We start from the raw sequence: 18,931 nt of genomic DNA, 5'->3' as shown, positions 1-18,931 counted from the left end.
ACTCCTCGGGGAAAGACAAGGCTTAAGACGCCCATAAAGAGTTGCAGTCTTTGAAAGCCACAGGGACAAGGACAGTTCTACCCTGCCTTACAGGAGCAATATGAATCTGAATCAACTGGATGGCAGTGAGTTCATTCACATGGAAGCATGCAAATTTTCTATGTATGTAAGCATGCCTGCCTACATACACACATAAAACATGCATGCAGGAGAACAATATAGGCATTTGAAGAGGGCATCCTGTGAAAAGTGCGTAAGTGCATGGGTACATGTTTATAGAATTATAAAATACAAGCACATTCATAGAATCAGAATTACTGGCCCAAGTGGTATGAGCATTTAAAATTTAAGCAGTATTGCCAGCTTATCCTTCACAGACATTGTACCAATCATCAATTTATGCTTTTACCAAAAACATCTAAGTATCTACTTGTGTCAGGCTGGGTTGTCTAGAGAAACAAAATCAATGACACACACACACACACACACAAATGAAAGAGCTTTATATCATGAAGTAATCTTCTATCAAGAAGGCATCTAAGTCCAGTCCCACTCTTAAGTCCACAAATCTGATTCTAGCCACAGCCCTCCTGAGACGTACTTAGTTGTAGGCCGATGGCACAGAAAGGTGAAGCAGCATGCAGGAAGGTCGCCGGCTGGTGGGCACAGAGTTGCATGGCTCTAACATTGGTAGACACAGACTGATCGGAGATCACCTCCCAGGATTGGAGCCCCATGTAGCAGTAGTCACTGAGTACGAGTAAGCAAGAAGGTAAAGAGCAGAGAGGAGAGGGAATTTCTCAGTCTCTCCCTTATGAGAAGGCCACACCCCCAAGAAGGCATCATCAGGCAGTGATGTGATAGCCAGGTTGGATGCCACACCTACACTTTTATATAAGTTGAAGGTGAAATACACTCTAGCGGCCACATTTCTCCACCGCATTGTCAAACTTTGCAATCATTGCTATATGGGACATAGGACGAAAAAATTATAGAACCCTTATAGGCTTTATTTTTCCTTTCTTCTTTTGAGTTAAGATTTTTTTTTCTTTATTTATTTTTTTTTCTTGAGACACTCTTGTCTTTCCTTTTCCTGGAAATGTATACATGCTCTTGATATGTACTCTTTCTTTTTTATTATTAATCATTTTACTGGGGGCCTCTTAAAAATCTTTTGACAATCCATCATTCAATTGTATTAAGCACATTTGTACTTATGTTGCCATCAACATTTCCACAACATTTTCTTTCTACTTGAGCCCTTGATATTGGCTCCTCTTTTTTCCTTTCCCTCCCCCATCATAAATCATTGATAAATTATATATAATTGTTATTATTTTGTGTCTTACTACATACATTTTTCTAATAATTATTATGATTAGACTATATTATCATTAGATGACTTTTTTTTCTTCTTTTAATCATTTTACTGGGGGCTCATACAACTCTTACCACAATCCATACATCCATCCATTGTGTCAAGCACATTTGTACAGTTGTTGCCATCATCATTCTCAAAACATTTTTTTTCTACTTGAACCCTTGGTATCAGCTCATCATTTTCCCGTCCCTCCCCACCACCCCAAGGGAACAACACGTGATCCAAAATCAATGTCGCGGAGGGTGTAGGATGCCTGGTAGGGCTTGACCAAGAGCAATGTAACCAAGAGGAATTACTGAAACTCAAATGAAGGCTGAGCATGATAGTTGTACAAGAGGAAAGTAAAAGAAGACAGAGAAAAGAACTAGGAGGCAAAGGGCATTTATAGAGGTCTAAATACAGGCATGTACATATGTAAATATATTTATATATGAGCATTGGGGAGGTTTAGTATTAAGGTAGAAGATGGACATGGGGCCACTACTCAAGTACTCCCTCCATGCAAGAACACTTTGTTCTATTAAATTGGCATTCCATGATGTTCACCTTCCCGACATGATCGCTGAAGACAAATTGGGTGTGTGTTAGTCTGAGTACATTAGAGAAACAAATCCACAGAAACTCATATGTATAATAGAGAGTTTTATATAAAGGGTAGGTATACATTAAGAAAGCATCCAAACTCAGTGCTGACCAAGCCCCTAAGTCCAACATTAGCCCATATGTCTGACACCGATCTACAAAGTCCTCCTCAATCTCACAAAACACACACAATGATGCTGACTTCAGGAGGAAAGCCAAATCAGTGAAGGTATAAGCATCTCAGCACTGGCAGGGGTCTCCACACCATTGCCTCAGCACCCAAGGCTGCATCAGGGTAGGTCAATGTGGCTTCTCCTCAATGATGTCTTACAGGAAGTTAACCTTGCCGGCTGAAGCAGGGAACTGGTTAAGGCAGCCTCACCCTAGTCTGACCATCAGAAAGCAAGAGACCCGATAATTAGAAAGGCGAGGCTCACTGAGCCATTTATCTCTCTGCCCTTCAATTAACCCTACATATGTTTATCAGCCAGGTTGGCACAATAAACTTAACTATCTCAGGGTGCATAAGCAAATGTAGTGAAGAAAGCTGATGGTGCCCGGCAATCAAAAGATATAGCATCAGGGGTCTTAAAGGCTTGAAGGCAAACATGTGACCATCTAGCTGAGAAGCAACAAAGCCCACATGGAAGAAGCACACCAGCCTGTGTGATCAGGAGGTGTCAATAGGATCAGGAATCAGGCATCAAAGAACAAAAAATCATGTCATTGTGAATCAGGGGTGTGCGGAGTGGAGACCCTAAGCACATCTGTAGGCAATTGGACATCCCCTTACAGAAAGGTTGCAGGGAGATGAGCCAGTCAGGGTGCGGTATAGCAATGATGAAACATACAACTTTCCTCTAGTTCTTTAATGCTTCCTCACCCCCACTATTATGATCCCAATTCTACTTTACAAATCTGGCTAGACCAGAGGATGTACACTGGTACAGATAAGAACTGGAAACACAGGGAATCCAGGACAGATAAACCCCTCAGGACCAATAATGAGAGTAGCGATGCCAGAGGATAAGGGGAAGGTGGGGGAGAAAGGAGAAGATGATCACAAGGATCTACATATAGCCCCCTCCTTGGGGGGACAGACAACAGAAAACTGGGTAAAGGGACATGTCAGAAAGTGTAAGACATGACAAAATGATAATAATTTTTACAGATATGATCTTTCTATTAGGTTCTTGGATTGTTTTATTGTTGTGTTTGTTTTATGAACTTTCTCTGTACTAAACACTTGGGATTTTCCCAGTCATATGTGGTACACACCACACTCACATATATTATATCTAATATAGATATACGTTATTTATTATAAGTGTAATTCTTTATCAACTTGAATTTTGTCTTTTCAAGCTTGCTGGGGAGAAATTTTAAAGTTTAAGATAGCTCTGGTTCTTAACATTTCATTTTGTGACTTTTAGGAGCCATGCAATTTGCATTAAACTTTGAAACACATTCTCCAAGTTTAGTCAAGTGAAAATTCTCTAAGTTTTTAAAGTATCTGGTAGCATATTTGTTACACACTTGCCTACTAGCAACAAGGTCATCAGTTCAGAACCACCAGTTGTTCCATAGGAGAAAGACAAGGCTTCCTGATACCATACAGGGTGACAGTCTTAGACACCCCTCGGGGCAGTTCTAGCCTATCCTGTAGGGTTGCTATGAATAGGTGGCAGTAATTTTGTTTTTAAAATTTTTTAATTTGTTTATGTCTTGGGCTGCTCTGGGCTTTATTTTGGTGTATGGCGGGTTTCTCCCTCTAGTCCCCACATGGTTTCCAGTTGACCTCTGTCAGTGGTTGACTAGGCTTTCTATCTCCCATGAGACATGCTTCTTTATTATACATAACCCCCAGTATGCGCTGACTCTAATCCAGCATCTTTGTCCTGTGCCTTTAATGGTTCATAATCAGTCCCAAATGGCTGAAATCACAGTGCTATTCAACACTACCTTCTCCCATACTTTCTTTTAAGAGAACTTTCTTGGATATTCTTATATGTTTATTTTCCCCTTGAAACTTTAGAGTCCATTTACTCAATTAAAAAGAAATCCAATTGGTACTTCATTAGAATCGTGCAAGAACAGATTAATCCAGGGAGAATTGATAGCTGTGTAATACGGACTCTTGTTCCAGAATAGAACAAACAAGTGAATCAATCAGTTACACTGTGAAGTTTTGTTCTCCCAGTTTCTGTACTTTCCTTGTGTTTATTGTTGCTGCCATTGTAAAGCAGATAGATTTCCCTCATGATATGTCCTTACCAGTGGTTGTTTCAATATTAATTTCCTACCCAGCCACCTTACTAAATTCTCATCTTGATTGTAATAGTTATTCTGGTTCATTTGCTTGGGTTTTCAGGTATGCGTTCATACCATCTGCAAATAGTGATCATTTTCCCCCATCCTTTTCCATTTTTATACCTCATTTCTTTCTCTTTTCTAATTACATAGGCTAGGACCTTTAAATCAATATTAAACAATAGCCATGTTGGTAATTTTAATAGGAAAGCTTGTTGCAATTCTGCATGGAGCGTAACACTATCAGTAAATAGTGTAACTTGAGGTCTGTGATCTTAGCCTGAGCTCCTTTAGCGCTGGACTGAAGCAAAGCCTAAGTGCCCGTGCGTCCCCTAAGGAGCCCTAGCGGCACAATGGTGAAGTGCTGCCAACCTAAAAGTTGGTGGGCGAAGGGAGTGATCGGCTTCCCTAAGGACTACAGCCTAGGAAACAGTGGGGAAAAGTCTTGCTCCGTCACGTGGGGTCGCTGTGAGTCAGCTCACTGTCGGGCACCACCAGCAATGCTGTCCCCAGGGCACAGCCCCGGGTGGATGCCTCTGGAGAAGCTCCACCTGCAGCACCTGCTGGCGGAACCAGACCGCAACTGGTGTGACTCATAGAATGCAGTAAACCAAGTAATGTGTGTGTGTGTGTGTGTGTGTGTGTGTGTGTGCGTGCGTGCGTGTGTGCGTGTTCTCTCTTTTATCCCATATATGTGAAAAGAATTTATAAAAAATGAGGTAAGCTCGTGCCTTTGCTTTAAAAGAAGTTTTTTATTAGATTCCCATTACCTCCCTCCCCAACTCAGAACAAGGTCTGGGACTTCTATTGAACTCATTATATTGCTATTGTAGCTAAAAAATTGAAGAATGTGATGTCATGCATATTAATTTCTGTTTATTAGTGAATTAAATTAAAATTTTCTCTAGAGCACTTAGTGAGCTCTAAGCCACAGGCCTTGGTATGATGGTTAAGCCTTGGGATGCCTTTTTGACTCCCAAATGACTCACGGGAGCACTTTTAAAATGCTCTTGTTGCAGGACAATCGGTCAGCGAGTTTGGAGATTTTTCTTTAGTTTTACTCTTAAGTTTGACTTTTTGCAGTACTTCCAAAAATCCTCTTGGGCATTATAGTTCTTGAGTTCATCCATAAATGTTTGATGATATTTCTTTTTCTTTTATACCTGAACAACAATGACGCTTAGTGTAAACTTCCAGGACTTGCAGTTTTTGCTGTGTGTTGTGTGCGGGCTTTCCTTGATAACATTTTTTAGGGGGTTTAATGTTTTTCCCTGCATTCTGTTGAGAGCACTTACAGACATTGTAACAATCCATAGTTCAGTTAGATCAAGAATGATTCTACAATTGCTGCCACCACTGTTATCAAAACATTTTCTTTATTCTGACACTCTTTGATATCAGCTACCTTTATCCCCTCCCTCCCTCATCCTAACTCCCAGGATCCCTTGTTATTATATTAATATTATTATTGTTTTCCCATTTTTATCTTTTTCTGTATCTTTTTTTTTTAACATTTTATTAGGGGCTCATACAACTCTTATCACAATCCATACATATACATACATCAATTGTATAAAGCACATCCATACATTCCCTGCCCCAATCATTCTCAAAGCATTTGTTCTCCACTTAAGCCCTTTGCATCAGGTCCTCTTTTTTTTCCCCTCCCTCCCCGCTACCCCCTCCCTCACGTGCCCTTGGTAATTTATACATCGTTATTTTGTCATACCTTGCCCTATCCGGAGTCTCCCTTCTCCCCCTTCCCTGCCGTCCCTCTCCCAGGAAGGAGGTCACATGTGGGTCCTTGTAATCAGTTCCCCCTTTCTAACCCACTCGCCCTCCACTCTCCCAGCATCGCCCCTCACACCCTTGGTCCTGAAGGTATCATCCGCCCTAGATTCCCTGTGCCTCCAGCCCTCATATGTACCTTTGTACAACCTCTGCCCTATCCAGCCCTGCAAGGTAGAATTCGGATCATGGTAGTTGGGGGGAGGAAGCATCCAGGATCTGGGGGAAAGCTGTGTTCTTCATCGGTACTTCCTCGCACCCTAATTGACCCATCTCCTCTCCTGAACCCCTCTAAGAGGGGATCTCCATTGGCCGACACTTGGGCCTTGGGTCTCCACTCTGCACTTCCCCCTTCATTCAATATGGTATATATATATACACATATATACATATACATACACACACATATATACATATACACACATATATCTCTCTTTTTTGCATGATGCCTTATACCTGGTCCCTTTGGCACCTCGGGATCACACTGGCCGGTGTGCTTCTTCCATGTGGGCTTTTTTGCTTCTGAGCTAGATGGCCGCTTGTTCACCTTCAAGCCTTTAAGACCCCAGACGCTATCTCTTTTGATAGCTGGGCACCGTCAGCTTCCTTCACCACATTTGCTTATGCACCCATTTGTCTTCAGCGATCCTATCATGGAGGTGTAGCCAATGTTTACTGGCCCTTCTGCTTTTCATTTCCCTCAAGTGGTATTATACAGTCATCATTGCTCTCAGTTTCCCCTATTCCATCCCCCCCCCCCGTTCTGTACCCTCAGGGAATCATTCCTCCCGTTACTATTTCTGTAGGGTTTACCTTGGATTTCATGCATCGAGCCATCTTAATTAAGCAAATAAACATACACAGGTCTAACATGATTAATGAGGTAAAGCTAAGACTATAATAGTAGAGGGAAGACATTTTAAAGAACTAGTGGATAGTTCTGAGTTTTATCAGTTTTGTAATGCACCCTGGCTATGTCATCCCTTCCCTGTGGCCCTTCTGTGAGGCACTGACTGTCCAGTGATCTTGCAGGTGGGTACGGGGTCTCCACTTTGCCTATTCTCCTTTCCCTCAATTTGGCTGCTTGTTTTTGAACTTATGATACCTAGTCCCATCGACACCTCATGATCTGATAACTCTTTAAAACATTATTTTCCTAGCCCTAGACGGAGCTGGAGAAAAATGCAAATCCATTCTAATGTTATTTGTTTTTCTTCCTTTATTGGTGATGTAATCATTTCACCTAGAAAACAAAGGACATTAACTTGCCAAGACATGATTTGATTTTGTTCAGTCTGTTGTCACTTGTTTCCAGAAGCAAATTAATACTCTTTTGTGTTTACAATAAAATCTGTCTTTAAACTTTAATCATTTATTAGGAACTTTTCCTGATTGAACAGTGCCTTTGAAGAATTTTTTGTTCCATTTGATTGATATCTTCTCAGGAGCATGACTAACATTCATGTTTCATACAATCTTCCTGGCTTTGGGGGTAACCTTTATGTCTTTATTGCTTACTTTCCCTTTTCTGTATCATTTTTATCCTGGAGCCTCTGTAGAACTCCATTGAACTCTATCCCTACAGAGGCTAGTTTGCATTATATTCTTGGCTTTATTAAATAAGTCTTTGTAATGATTTTCATCTGCTTAGCAGCAAACAATTTCAGATGTGGATTATTCATCTGGATTTACGTGTTATCCTTTCTGTTGTTTTTCTGACAACCATTTGTGGAGTAGATTTCTGTCTGACTCATTTTTTCCTTATCTTTCAGAAAATAGAATGTTTTTAATTACTTCAGGGAAGTTATAAGAGAGGGTCAGTACTTAACAACTAGCAAGCAGTCAGCCATGCCTCCTCATGATAATACCAATTGCTGAGTGTTTGTGCGTGAGCTCTTGATTGCTCATTTCTTCAGGGGCCGACAGTCTTCTAAATGCCTTCATGGTCTAGCTTTCAGCACAGTTCCAAAGGTGAGATATTCATTTGAAAAATCAGGATGCTACTGATACCGATCTTAGATGATAGTTATGAAGATCAAATGAATTAGGACATACAGTTCCAGAATAGAGCTAGCTGGCTAGGTACTTCTAGGAAATCTAATAAATGTCAGCTGCATCCTCAGTGCTAGGCATTGGTTTTTCCTGGTCTTTGTCATTCCCTTTTGGTGTCTTATCTCCTTTACTCTGAAAGAAGCACTGGCAAATCAGAAATGAATACAATGAATATCACAAGCAGTTCCTCCTCGGGGAGCACACGGTCAAACCAGGTGGCACTGTGATAGCCACAGAGCAGCGGCAGCTCATAGGGGCTCAGAGGTTTCATGGGCAAGTGTGAGGCCTGTAGAGAGAAGCAGGTCCTCGGAACTCTGAGAATCAGCACATACTCGCTAGAGGATAGAGAGCAAGTGGAAGAACCATCCGGGCCATCAGATCTGCAAAACCAACTCGTGATAACATTTCTTTTGCTTGGAAATGGGTGGATTGGACATAGGGGACCACTTACTTTCACACCCCCTGCTCAGTCATGTGACTTTCCCCTGCATCTCTGCATCCTTTGAGGCGTGGCCCCCTCACGCTGGTTCCCACACATGCCTGCCGTACAACATCCCTTCTACAGCCGAGGACTCGCGTTCCAGAGGTGTGCCCAAAGCACCCAGCAGAGCCAAGGTTTCAGGTCTCACTCTGAACAGGTACACTTGCTGTTTCTCCAGGACTATGCTCTTTCTAGACATGTGGCCCATGAAGCTTGTATTTTACTTTCCTGGGGTAGTGAGCCATGGGCTCTGAAGTAGCCATTTTAATTTCTTTTCTCCCTGCAGCAAGACCTGGGACAGATTCAGTAACCATCGTCTTTGGGTTAGTTGGTCTCATCTGTGAATCCAATATACTAGCCCACTAATTAACCTTGACCCCAGTTTTCAACTTGCATCCTAACTGATCATTTACCTCCTAACATAAAGCAAGAAGTTGATTAGCCAATCACCTATCAGACACCTACATTTGCTATTTGCTTAAATTGTTTGTAGAAAGAAAAAGTACTGTATACTGTAAGTAGCCCTCCAATCCCATTTGAAGTATCCCTTGATAAGATATATATATATATATATATATATATATATATATATATATATATAAATTAGTAACCCTAATGGCGTAAATTTGTTTTGCTACAAAGTAACAGCATATGGAGTAATTCCACTCCCAGGTGTGTCATTGTCTGCATTTCACGTCAAGAGTGAAGCCAATCATTAGAGATTATATCCTGCACCATCTGGAAACTGACTTTCATAAATTATTTTTTAGGTCTCCCTTGCCAGAATGAAATGAACAGGATTCAGAAGCTGAGCAAGGGGAAAAGCCTGTTGGGTAAGTACGATTTCTTGGTACTCATTTAAACAACTAATTAAACCATCCATGTCTCTTGTAATGTTGAACACAGCAATGGTTATTCAATTAGGGACCAGTGTGTTGTGAAATAAATGCCTTACTCTGCTCCGGACACGGCTCTTGCAGGCAGCTGATCTTCTGCCACAGTTAACTGGACCCGGGAGACTGGTTAGCTGGCTGGGCAGTGATGGCCGCTCCCGCATCAGGAAAAGGACCCACAGTCAGCCCGGGACTGTGGGCAGGCCGACAGGGTTAGGATCCAGCACCACTCTTCATTGCTAAGTATTCCCCACCCTTGGGCTACAAGGAGTCATGGCTTTGTCTTTCAAGGAAGGCCATGGAATAGAAAGCATGACTGAAAAACACCCCGAAAGGTCAACAAACACATCTGAACTATTCATAGGTTTTTCTCTTTTTTTGTCCTTGTTTTGTGGTTCTTGTTTGTTTGGTTGGTTTTCTTTGGTTACTTTGTTTTGTTCTGCCTTATTTTTGTGCTTATTTTTGTCCCTGTGTGTCTATCTAGTTAATATAGGTGGGATAAATGACCCGGAGGAGAAAACAATGGGACCAATGGTTCCCAAGGGGGACATAGGAGAGGAGAGGCGGGGAAAGGAAATGGGGGCTAACAAACCCAGGGACAAAGGAACAACAAGTGGTCTAAAATCAATGGCGAGGAGGATTTAGGATGCCTGGTAGGGCTTGATCAAGGGAAATGTAACTGAGAGGAATTACTGAAACTCTAATGAAAGCTGACCATGATAGTGGGACAAGAGGAAAGTAAAAGGAAACAGAGGCAGGTCTAAATACAGGCAGGTACATATGTAAATATATATAATGATAGGGACATAGATCTATGTACATATATTTATATGTTAAGTATCAAGGAACCAGATGGACATTGGGCATCTAGTCAAGTACTCCTCAAAACAAGAACACTTTGTTCTATTAATCTGGCATTTCATGAACCTCACTTCCCCGACATGATCGAAGACGACAAAATAAGTGCATAGCAAATGTGGTGAAGAAAGCTGATGGTGCCCGGCTATCAAAAGAGATGGTGTCTGTGGTTTTAAAGGCTTGAAGTCAAGCAAGCAGCCATCTAGCTGAGAAACAATAAAATGCACATGGAAGAAGCCTGCCAGCCTGTGTGATCATGAGGTCTCCATGGGATCAGGTATCAGGCATCAAAGACTCAGAACAAAAAATCATATCAATGTGAATAAGGAGGAGTGCAGAGTGGTGACCCGAAGCCCATCTGTAGATACTTAGGCAGCCCCTTATAAGAAGGGTCACAAGGAAGAGATGGGCCAGTCATGACGAAACATACAGCTTTCCTCTAGTTCTTTCATGCTTCCTCCTTCCCCCTATCATGACCCCAATTCTACCTTACAAATCCAGCTGGACCAGAGAATGTACACGGGTACAAATAAGAGCTCACAATACAGGGAATCCAGGACAGATAAACCCCTCAGGACCAATAATGATAGTAGTGATACCAGGAGGGGAAGGGGAAAGTGGGGGTAGAAAGGGGAAACTGATCACAATGATCTACATATAACCCCTTCCCTGGAGGAGAAACAAAAAAAAGTGGGTGAAGGGAGACATTGGTCAGGGTAAAACATGAAAAAATAATAATTTATAAATTATCAAGGTTTCATTTGGGAGGGAGGGAGGGAGGGAGGGTGAGGAAGGGAGGGGAAAATGAGGAGCTGATACCAAGGGCTCAAGTAGAAAGCAAATGTGTTGAGAATGATGCTGGCAATAAATGTACAAATGTGCTTGACATAATGGATGGATGGATGGATTGTAATGAGAGCTGTATGAATCCCCCAAAAATGATTAAAATAAATAAAATAATATTTGCTTCATTAAAAAAACAGAACTCTCCAGTACCCTTCCCACCTTGAAGGTGATAAATCTGGAGAGGATCCTGGCGAATGGACTCGGGAGTCGCCACTATAGTTGCGACCTTGGAGGCTTGGGTGGTGCTGTCCCCTGCACTGAGTTCAAGCAGAGCTTCCCGACTCAGATAGTCTTGGTCGAAAGGCCTAGAAATCGACTTTTAAAAGCCCATGAGATCCCGCTGTGATCAGCCATGGTGGGCAGCATTTTGTGGTACTGTGTCTGGAATTGCCACGAGTCGGGATCTTCTTGGAAGCTGCACTCTGAATGACAGCATCTCCTGTACTGCCAAGATCCTCTGTCTACCCGAGGAGGAGGAGGAGCTAGACTAGTGTCAGAATGCAGCAGAGTTCCATGCCACATGCTTATCAGTTTGCATGGAAAGCCTGGAGGAATATGCTTCAGCTGTTTAGCCGGTGCCCGTTTCTCTCATCTTCATCCAACCATTAGAAAGGTAAACACAGGTGGGCTGTTGAGGATGTTTCCCCCACCAGGCAAATTGTGGCAGAAGTGAAGGTGCCAACTGCTGGCCCGTTAAGCTTTCGTTTCCCCTGACCCCCTTTCTCAAGCACCAAGCCCTCACTGAGATGCTAGTACTGTAGGTCTCGCCTTTATTAAATTGTTGTTTTTAGAAGAAAAAGAAAGGACTGCATTGTTTTCCTTGCTTTTTATAAAGAGAGCTGAAAACTGCAATACAATAACTCAAAATCACTCTTGTTAAGCATGCTCAGCCAGGTGCGTTCCCTAAGCAGCCTGCCGTCGCCAGAGTTGGTCTATTTATTTGTAGGAAATGGACATGTTTTCCTGCAGACTTGTCAAAGTAGATGTCTGTGAACTCTGGCAATTTCTCCTCTCCTGTTATTTGGGTCATCAGCCCTTCCTTCTGCTTTTTGCATTACTCGTTTCATGGGCTCCCCCAATCTTTGCGCTTCTGGTGACCCCCATTCAATTCAGAAAGAACCAGTCATGCCAAAGTTTCCATGGTTTTGTTCTCTGTTGACCCTCAGGTGTAGCCTTGGTTATGTGTAGGACTGTGAGCTGCAAAGCCCAAAGTTCAAAACCCCAGCTGCTCTGTGTGGAAAACCGATGGTGCTTTCAACTCCCCTAAAGAGTGCCATTCTCAGAAACTAAAGAGTGCCATTCTCAGAAACTAAAGAGTGACATTCTCAGAAACCCACAGGGCCAATTCCCTCCCTGTCCTCTGGGGTGACTGTGAGTCAGCATGGACTCCATGACCCCGAGGTTGGTGATTTGGTTTATGGCAGGAGGACATCAGCGTCCTGTCTAGTGTAGACAGACATAGCGACCTCTTTCTGATCCCAGGTTACTTGGCTGGACCCCTCTTGCTTAGGTTTCCAGCTGCTAGGACTTGTGCTTACTGATCTTACTCTGTAACACGGGATGCTGTTTTCTTATGTTTGAATGATGTCCTCAGGGTCCGCAAGGAATTATAGAACCAGCACAATGCTGTTGTTTGTTTTTTATTGGATATGGGTATCTTATTTCTGCCTCATCAGTTAATAATTAATAAACTATCTATAAGGCATATGGGCAGAGATAAAATACCTCATTTTCCATTTATTCCAAGTTTACATGCATTAAGTGCCTCCGTTTGCCCCACCATGAATCCCAGCTGGTTTTAAAGCTCATGTTAACCCATCCGCTCACATATGCATGAGGGTTATTCTGGCCGGCTCATACCAGTGCCATTTATTTACTTGCTGACTTTTTTTTCTTACAATGGGAGTTCTCCTAATATAATCAATGTATATGCAGGGGCATTCAGATTTAAAAAAAATAAAGACACCAACAAATTACAATCAGTTATAATTACTGCCTACTTAGGAAATGTGCTAATTCTATTAGATTTAGGGCAACACCTGCATCTTCATTAAGCTGGGGAAACAGTCCAATATGCCTCTTTATTTCTTGTGGTTGTTTATCAAGTGCTCTTGTTTCCCAACTACAAGTCTAGGGGTAAGGTCAGCCTTGCCCCAGTTCTCTACTTGCCCCCTGTGTTTGCAGATCTCGATGGAAGATCTGCTCACGAATCTCTCTCTCCTGGACTGTTGAAATGTATTCTCTCTCTCTCTCTCTCTCTCTCTCTCTCTCTCTCTCTCTCTCTCTCTCTCTCTCTCTCTCTCTCTCTCTCTTTCTCTCTCACTCTCTCTTCTCATCCAACTGCTCACAGCAGTCTAGGGGCCATGTGCTCTAGAGTGTGGGCACCCCTGAGCCTCTAATGCGGCATCAACAGGCTGTGGTGGTCAGGGGCCTCCAAAGGCATTTCCCTCACCAGGATCTCATTTAATCTCTGAGCATCTGAGGGTCTTAAAATAGCCTGGTGAGCAGAGTGCTTAAGAGCAAATCCTAGTCAGCTGGACCTTGGTTCCATCAAGGTTCAAGTTAGAAGTCTTTCCATGCAGACTGTTGCCGCCGTGGAGGGAAAAGTAAGTTAACAGGAGCATGGCACACTGCCCGAGTTGATTCCCACTCATCGTGACCCTGTGGGACAGGCTAGACTGTTCCTGTGGGCTCACAGGAACATAGTTGCTTGAAAGCAAACAAGCAAGCACATAGCTAAAACAAAGGACTAAAAATCCACAATGGGGAGAAGGGAAGGAGCCTCTGTGTGCATGAGGCTGCTGTTGAAGAAGTGACTGCCCAGGTCACATTCAGGAGAATCCTCTCACGGGCGATGAGCACCCAGTCAAAATAACTGCGCACACATGCGAAGGCAGACCCGCGACAGGCCGCGACGCAGCAGTAGCTCCTGTGGACTAGCAGTGTTAACCTTAGCAGGCTTGTCAGCAGCGCCAAAGCCAGGAGAAATTCATGGAATATTGTCTAGTGCTGAGGGGGAATAGCAATCTAAAATGATAAATTAATCCCAATGGTTACTCAAGTGTGATAGCAAAGAAATCTTAAAACGATCTCAGTCAGGGCCCTACCCACCAGTGAAACAAACAGTACCAACCAACCTCCTGGCCACGCGGCCAGCCCTGACTTGCGAGCAGCTCGCGGTTCGGCATTGATGCTTGGTGCCCTTCTCTTGGCCTCATCTGGGTGGGCCCCAGGCCTTCCTCTGGTGGTACTCTGGGTGGCTTCGAACCATGGCCCTTTAGCCCAGAAATTGAGCACAAACTATGTGTGTCACCAACCACGGATCTCTTTCAAACATATCACTTAAGGAGGTAGACTAAAAGAAAAATAGCTCCATAAGGACTTATTAAGATATAATTTTTTAAAAAGAAGAAATAAGGCATATAGCTAAATCTAAATAAATATGACCTGTACAGTATGTTTATATTAAGAGAACATTAAAATTCTAGACTGCTCAGGGAAAGAAAAACAGGTGGCAAAATGTGTTGAGTTTCTGCTTTTATTCAGAGAGAAATGAAAAAAAGTTAAATTAATTTTAGATCTTATTAGGAAAAATATGCTTTTATATGGAAATGTTAAGGGTAAATACTACCAGACAAGAAATAAGAAATACGACATGTATTATTTTAAACTTTGACAAGAAAAACATGAAGTGAAGAAAACTTGATGATTTCAACAGAAATCAGGAAATGAGGAAATTGGTAAATAGGAAAGCAGAAAATATTGTGACAGAGATAAGATCAAACTTGCCAGTAATCACAATAAGTATGAATGGACCAACCTCCCTTATGATGAGATAGAGAATATAGATTAGTATTTTAAAGAGTGAGTTACACTTAGAACAATACAATTGAAATATGGTAAAAAGCCTTCTTATAGTAGCCACATTAATAATGGGGGAAAAGAAATACTTAACCTTGAATTATAAAAATAAAGGACATGCCATATTGCTGAAATGGTCTTTTTTTATCATATCATGTCATCACTTGATATTGTACACCTGGCTGTAGAATTAAACACAACTTAATGAAATTGTAAGGAAAAATGACCAAATCCACAATCGTGTGCAGAGACGTGGGATATCTCTTCTTGAAACCCAGATTTTTCCCAGTCAACAAAAACTCCGGGGGGCAGGAGGGAGGATAGGGAAGGAGGGGCAGCGCAGAGAGACATTCACCCTAAGTGTTCTCGGTGCTTCTCTGATTGGAGTTAACCCTTTTGTCCCTCAGGAGCATTCATACCGCGGTGTAACGAAGAGGGTTATTACAAAGCCACACAGTGCCACGGCAGCACGGGCCAGTGCTGGTGTGTGGATAAATACGGCAACGAGTTGGCTGGGTCTAGGAAACAGGGCGCTGTGAGCTGCGGTGAGTCAAGCCTTCTGACGTTTACCCTCCAGTGACTCCACGCTGCCTGCGGGTTCTCACCCAATGTGGGTCTTGAGTGTGCTGGTCTGCGGCATGTAAGGAAGACAGTCAAACTCAAACGACATGAGATTATGCAGATCCAGGTTTGCAGGTGCCACGAGATCACATGACCTTGACTTGGACAAGCGTTTTGACACCCGGGGAGCTGTTGCTTTCTATTTAGCATTATAAAATCTTCCTCTGAAGGCAGAGGCAAATCAAGAATAGTGGGGACCATATGAGAAAAAGTTTGTGGTCCCTGCCATGTGGTCTCACCCTACCTGGCTTATTTTAGAAGCAGCAGAGTTGATAAGCTCCTACATTTAGAAAGCCAATGGCCCGATTTCACCCTACAGGTAGAGCGCATGGTTCACTGGGTGGAAGCCAATCCTCAGTCTTTTCTCCCTTTTTGCCGTGTTTCAGAAGAGGAGCAGGAGACGTCGGGCGACTTCGGCAGTGGTGGCTCGGTGGTCCTGCTGGATGACCTGGAGGATGAGCGGGAGCTGGAGCCAAAGGACCAAGCGGGGAAGCTGCGGGTGCACACCAGGGCGGTGACAGAGGATGATGAGGATGAGGACGACGACAAAGAGGATGAGGTCGGGTACATCTGGTAGTCCCCACGAGGCAAAGGACACAGGTTGTGCACAGAATTGCAAGGCACTCCCTCTTCCTGCATTTGTGTCTAAGACTGACGCACCAAGGTCTCTTCTCCACTCTTGCTCTCTAGGCCCGACCCAAGGTGTGGCAGACAGCTCCATGTTCCCAGAGCGGTCTGACTTGGAATTCAGTTGTGTGGGAGGAAGGGTGCTGTGCTTTGTTATTTTATTTTGTTCTGCTTTGTTTTCTGACAGGGGAAGGCATGGCTGAAAAAGTGCCTCCTTCCCTCCTGTGAGATTTCTTGCAACAAGCATGTGGTTTATGTGGAATTCTGACTGTGCAGGGAGCCCCCGCCCTCTTAAGCGTCAAAGACCCTTCTTGGTTACCTACACTGGTGGTTGTTACAGCATGGTTCCCGGCTTACAGTGTCTAAGTGCTTTTCTTGTGTCCTGTAGATGTCGTGGAAAACACACCACAACCGTCCCTTGCCCTCCTGGCCCTCCACCACCCCTGGTGTTGATGATTAAAATTTAGGCTCTCACATCACGCGACCTGGCTTCCTGGAAACAACAGCCTTAATTCAGTCAAGAGTCCCTTTGGGGAATTAATTTTCTTTATCACAGATGCTTCTCTGCGTATGTCCATAAATGGATTGTGTGTGTGTACCTGTGAGGCTGTGTGTGTGTGTGTCTTACGCACGCACATCCCTGAATGCATACTTCTCAGAAAAAAAAGTGCTTGAGGGATCCATTAAAAACTGATTTGAAAAACAATTACCCATTTGCCAGCTTGTCTAGACCTGGATTGCCACGCGGGGAATACGATTGGGGTTGAAGTCCTTTTTTGCACTTATGACCTGCAGGCTGAGGAGGTGGCTTCTCTCTGTATCAGCAGAGGTCCTGCAAGCTGCTTAGATCAGATGAACCTCCGTCTGCCTAAATCACTTACCTTGCGAAGCCATGCAACTCCCACATGGGCCGCTTCACAAGCCATCACTTTTGATTCTGCTCCGAGCCCTCCTCCTCCTCCTCCTCCTCCTCCTCCTCCTCCTCCTCCTCCTCCTCCTCCTCCTCCTCCTCCTTCTCCTTCTCCTTCTCCTTCTCCTTCTCCTCCTCCTCCCTGTCCTCCTCCTCGGGCTGCAGCAGGCCAGTCTGCTGCAGGCTCCTCTCTTCCCTACAGACTCAAGGGCTTTTTAGAAGGATGTGCTTAAATGCTTCTTCTTGAGAAGACAGTGCCCCAGTGCTCGCTGAAGAAGACACCGTAGGATTCTTAACCCAATGTTTTGCTTTGCACCCTTTCTATCCACAAATCATGACGACGGCATCAACGTTGTACAGATTTGTATTCTTTAGCCACCATCATTGTTTTGCAAGAGGCCCGGAGCTTCATGGCCTAGCGGGAGCTTCATGGCCTAGCGGGAGCTTCGTGGCCTAGAGGGAGCTTCGTGGCCTAGCGGGAGCTTCATGGTAGCATGGGTTAGGGGTTTCAGAGCCCGCACTCTTGCCACCCAATCAATACAGATATAGAACCAATGATGCTAATGAAGGAAGTCCTGCACTCTTGCATTTCTTTTTCCAAAGTTAACTCCCATGGGGGGGTGGGGGTGGGGCATAGGTCCAAATATGTAGGTCAGTAGGTCATCATCTATATATTCTTTAGGATTGTTCTCCCTATCAAACTGGCCCAGATACAAGTACCAAAGAATAGTCTTCAAAGTGGTCCCATTCAGTTCAGTACCTGCCCTTCAGCCTTGGCCCCATCTGGTTGCCACCTACCTGGATGCCCCAATCAGTAGCCCAAGCAAGACCCCCTGGTCCACATTGTTTTTTTTTGCCGCTCCTATTAGCTGTAGCCAGTCCACAAGAAGACCAGATTAATTCAGGCAAAGCAAAATATTCGGTCAGCCCATGATCACGAGGACAACTGACTGGCCCCAACCCCCTGAAATGGACCATTTGTACTTTACCAATCTGCCTGCAGCTGGTGTCAACCGGCCCTGCATGTAGCTAGATAAAATAGGATTACTCCCAGAGTTGAATTCAACTGAGTTTGGATGTATTCCATGTAGCTATCTCATTGGCAGTCACAACTACAACAAAATGCCAGATAGATTTACTTGCCCTGAAGGGAGACCACAGGCCAAGCTCTGTATGGAAATCACAACTCTTTTGCTAATATTTTGTTTACTTGAGCAGAACTTTGAAATCATACATTAGAAAACAGGTGCTTAATTGCAACTAAATGACAACCGAGTGTTTGAAAAACATCAAGACATATTTTTAAAAATCTCTGTTTAGACCATCAAAGAACAATTGTTACAATCTCCTCTGAGCTTGGGAAATTGCACATGAGAACAAATTAAAATCGACAAATTGATTTCACTTAGAGAAACTTCTAGGAACAGAGTAAACCACTGATTTTAATTTGCCTAATTATCTTATGACAAGTGTCATATTAAGATGACACTTAAAGATCCTTAGCATTACTTGATGATGGAGAAGAGTGCTCACTAGACAATTCACAGTTAGGTAATGAGGTGTCATTTCAGCGATATTCCAAGCAGATATTTTGATTCATTAAAATATTAAATAAAAAGCCCTCCTGAGACTGGAACCCCCAAATCAATGGCACAGCATGAACACCCCTTCTCATGCCTCACTTTGGCAATGGCACGAGGTGTTTTCCCCAAGGTCTTTAA

The 18,931-nt window shown here is 43.4% G+C and overlaps 1 protein-coding gene across 1 annotated transcript in view; it reads left to right on the top strand.

Annotated features, from left to right (window-relative positions):
* The window catches only part of SPOCK1 (SPARC (osteonectin), cwcv and kazal like domains proteoglycan 1), a 664,044-nt gene extending 646,825 nt beyond the window's left edge, over positions 1-17,219 (top strand). Inside the window, 3 exon segments of the mRNA XM_075542692.1 lie at positions 9,365-9,427; positions 15,460-15,597; positions 16,060-17,219. Coding sequence (XP_075398807.1) covers positions 9,365-9,427; positions 15,460-15,597; positions 16,060-16,250 — 392 coding nt within the window. The 3' untranslated portion in view covers positions 16,251-17,219.
* Positions 17,220-18,931: the final 1,712 nt, after the last annotated feature.

Source organism: Tenrec ecaudatus, chromosome 2 (genome assembly GCF_050624435.1).
Source record: "Tenrec ecaudatus isolate mTenEca1 chromosome 2, mTenEca1.hap1, whole genome shotgun sequence".
Classification (NCBI taxonomy): Eukaryota; Metazoa; Chordata; class Mammalia; order Afrosoricida; family Tenrecidae; genus Tenrec; species Tenrec ecaudatus.
This window is presented reverse-complemented; position numbering and strand designations above follow the sequence as displayed.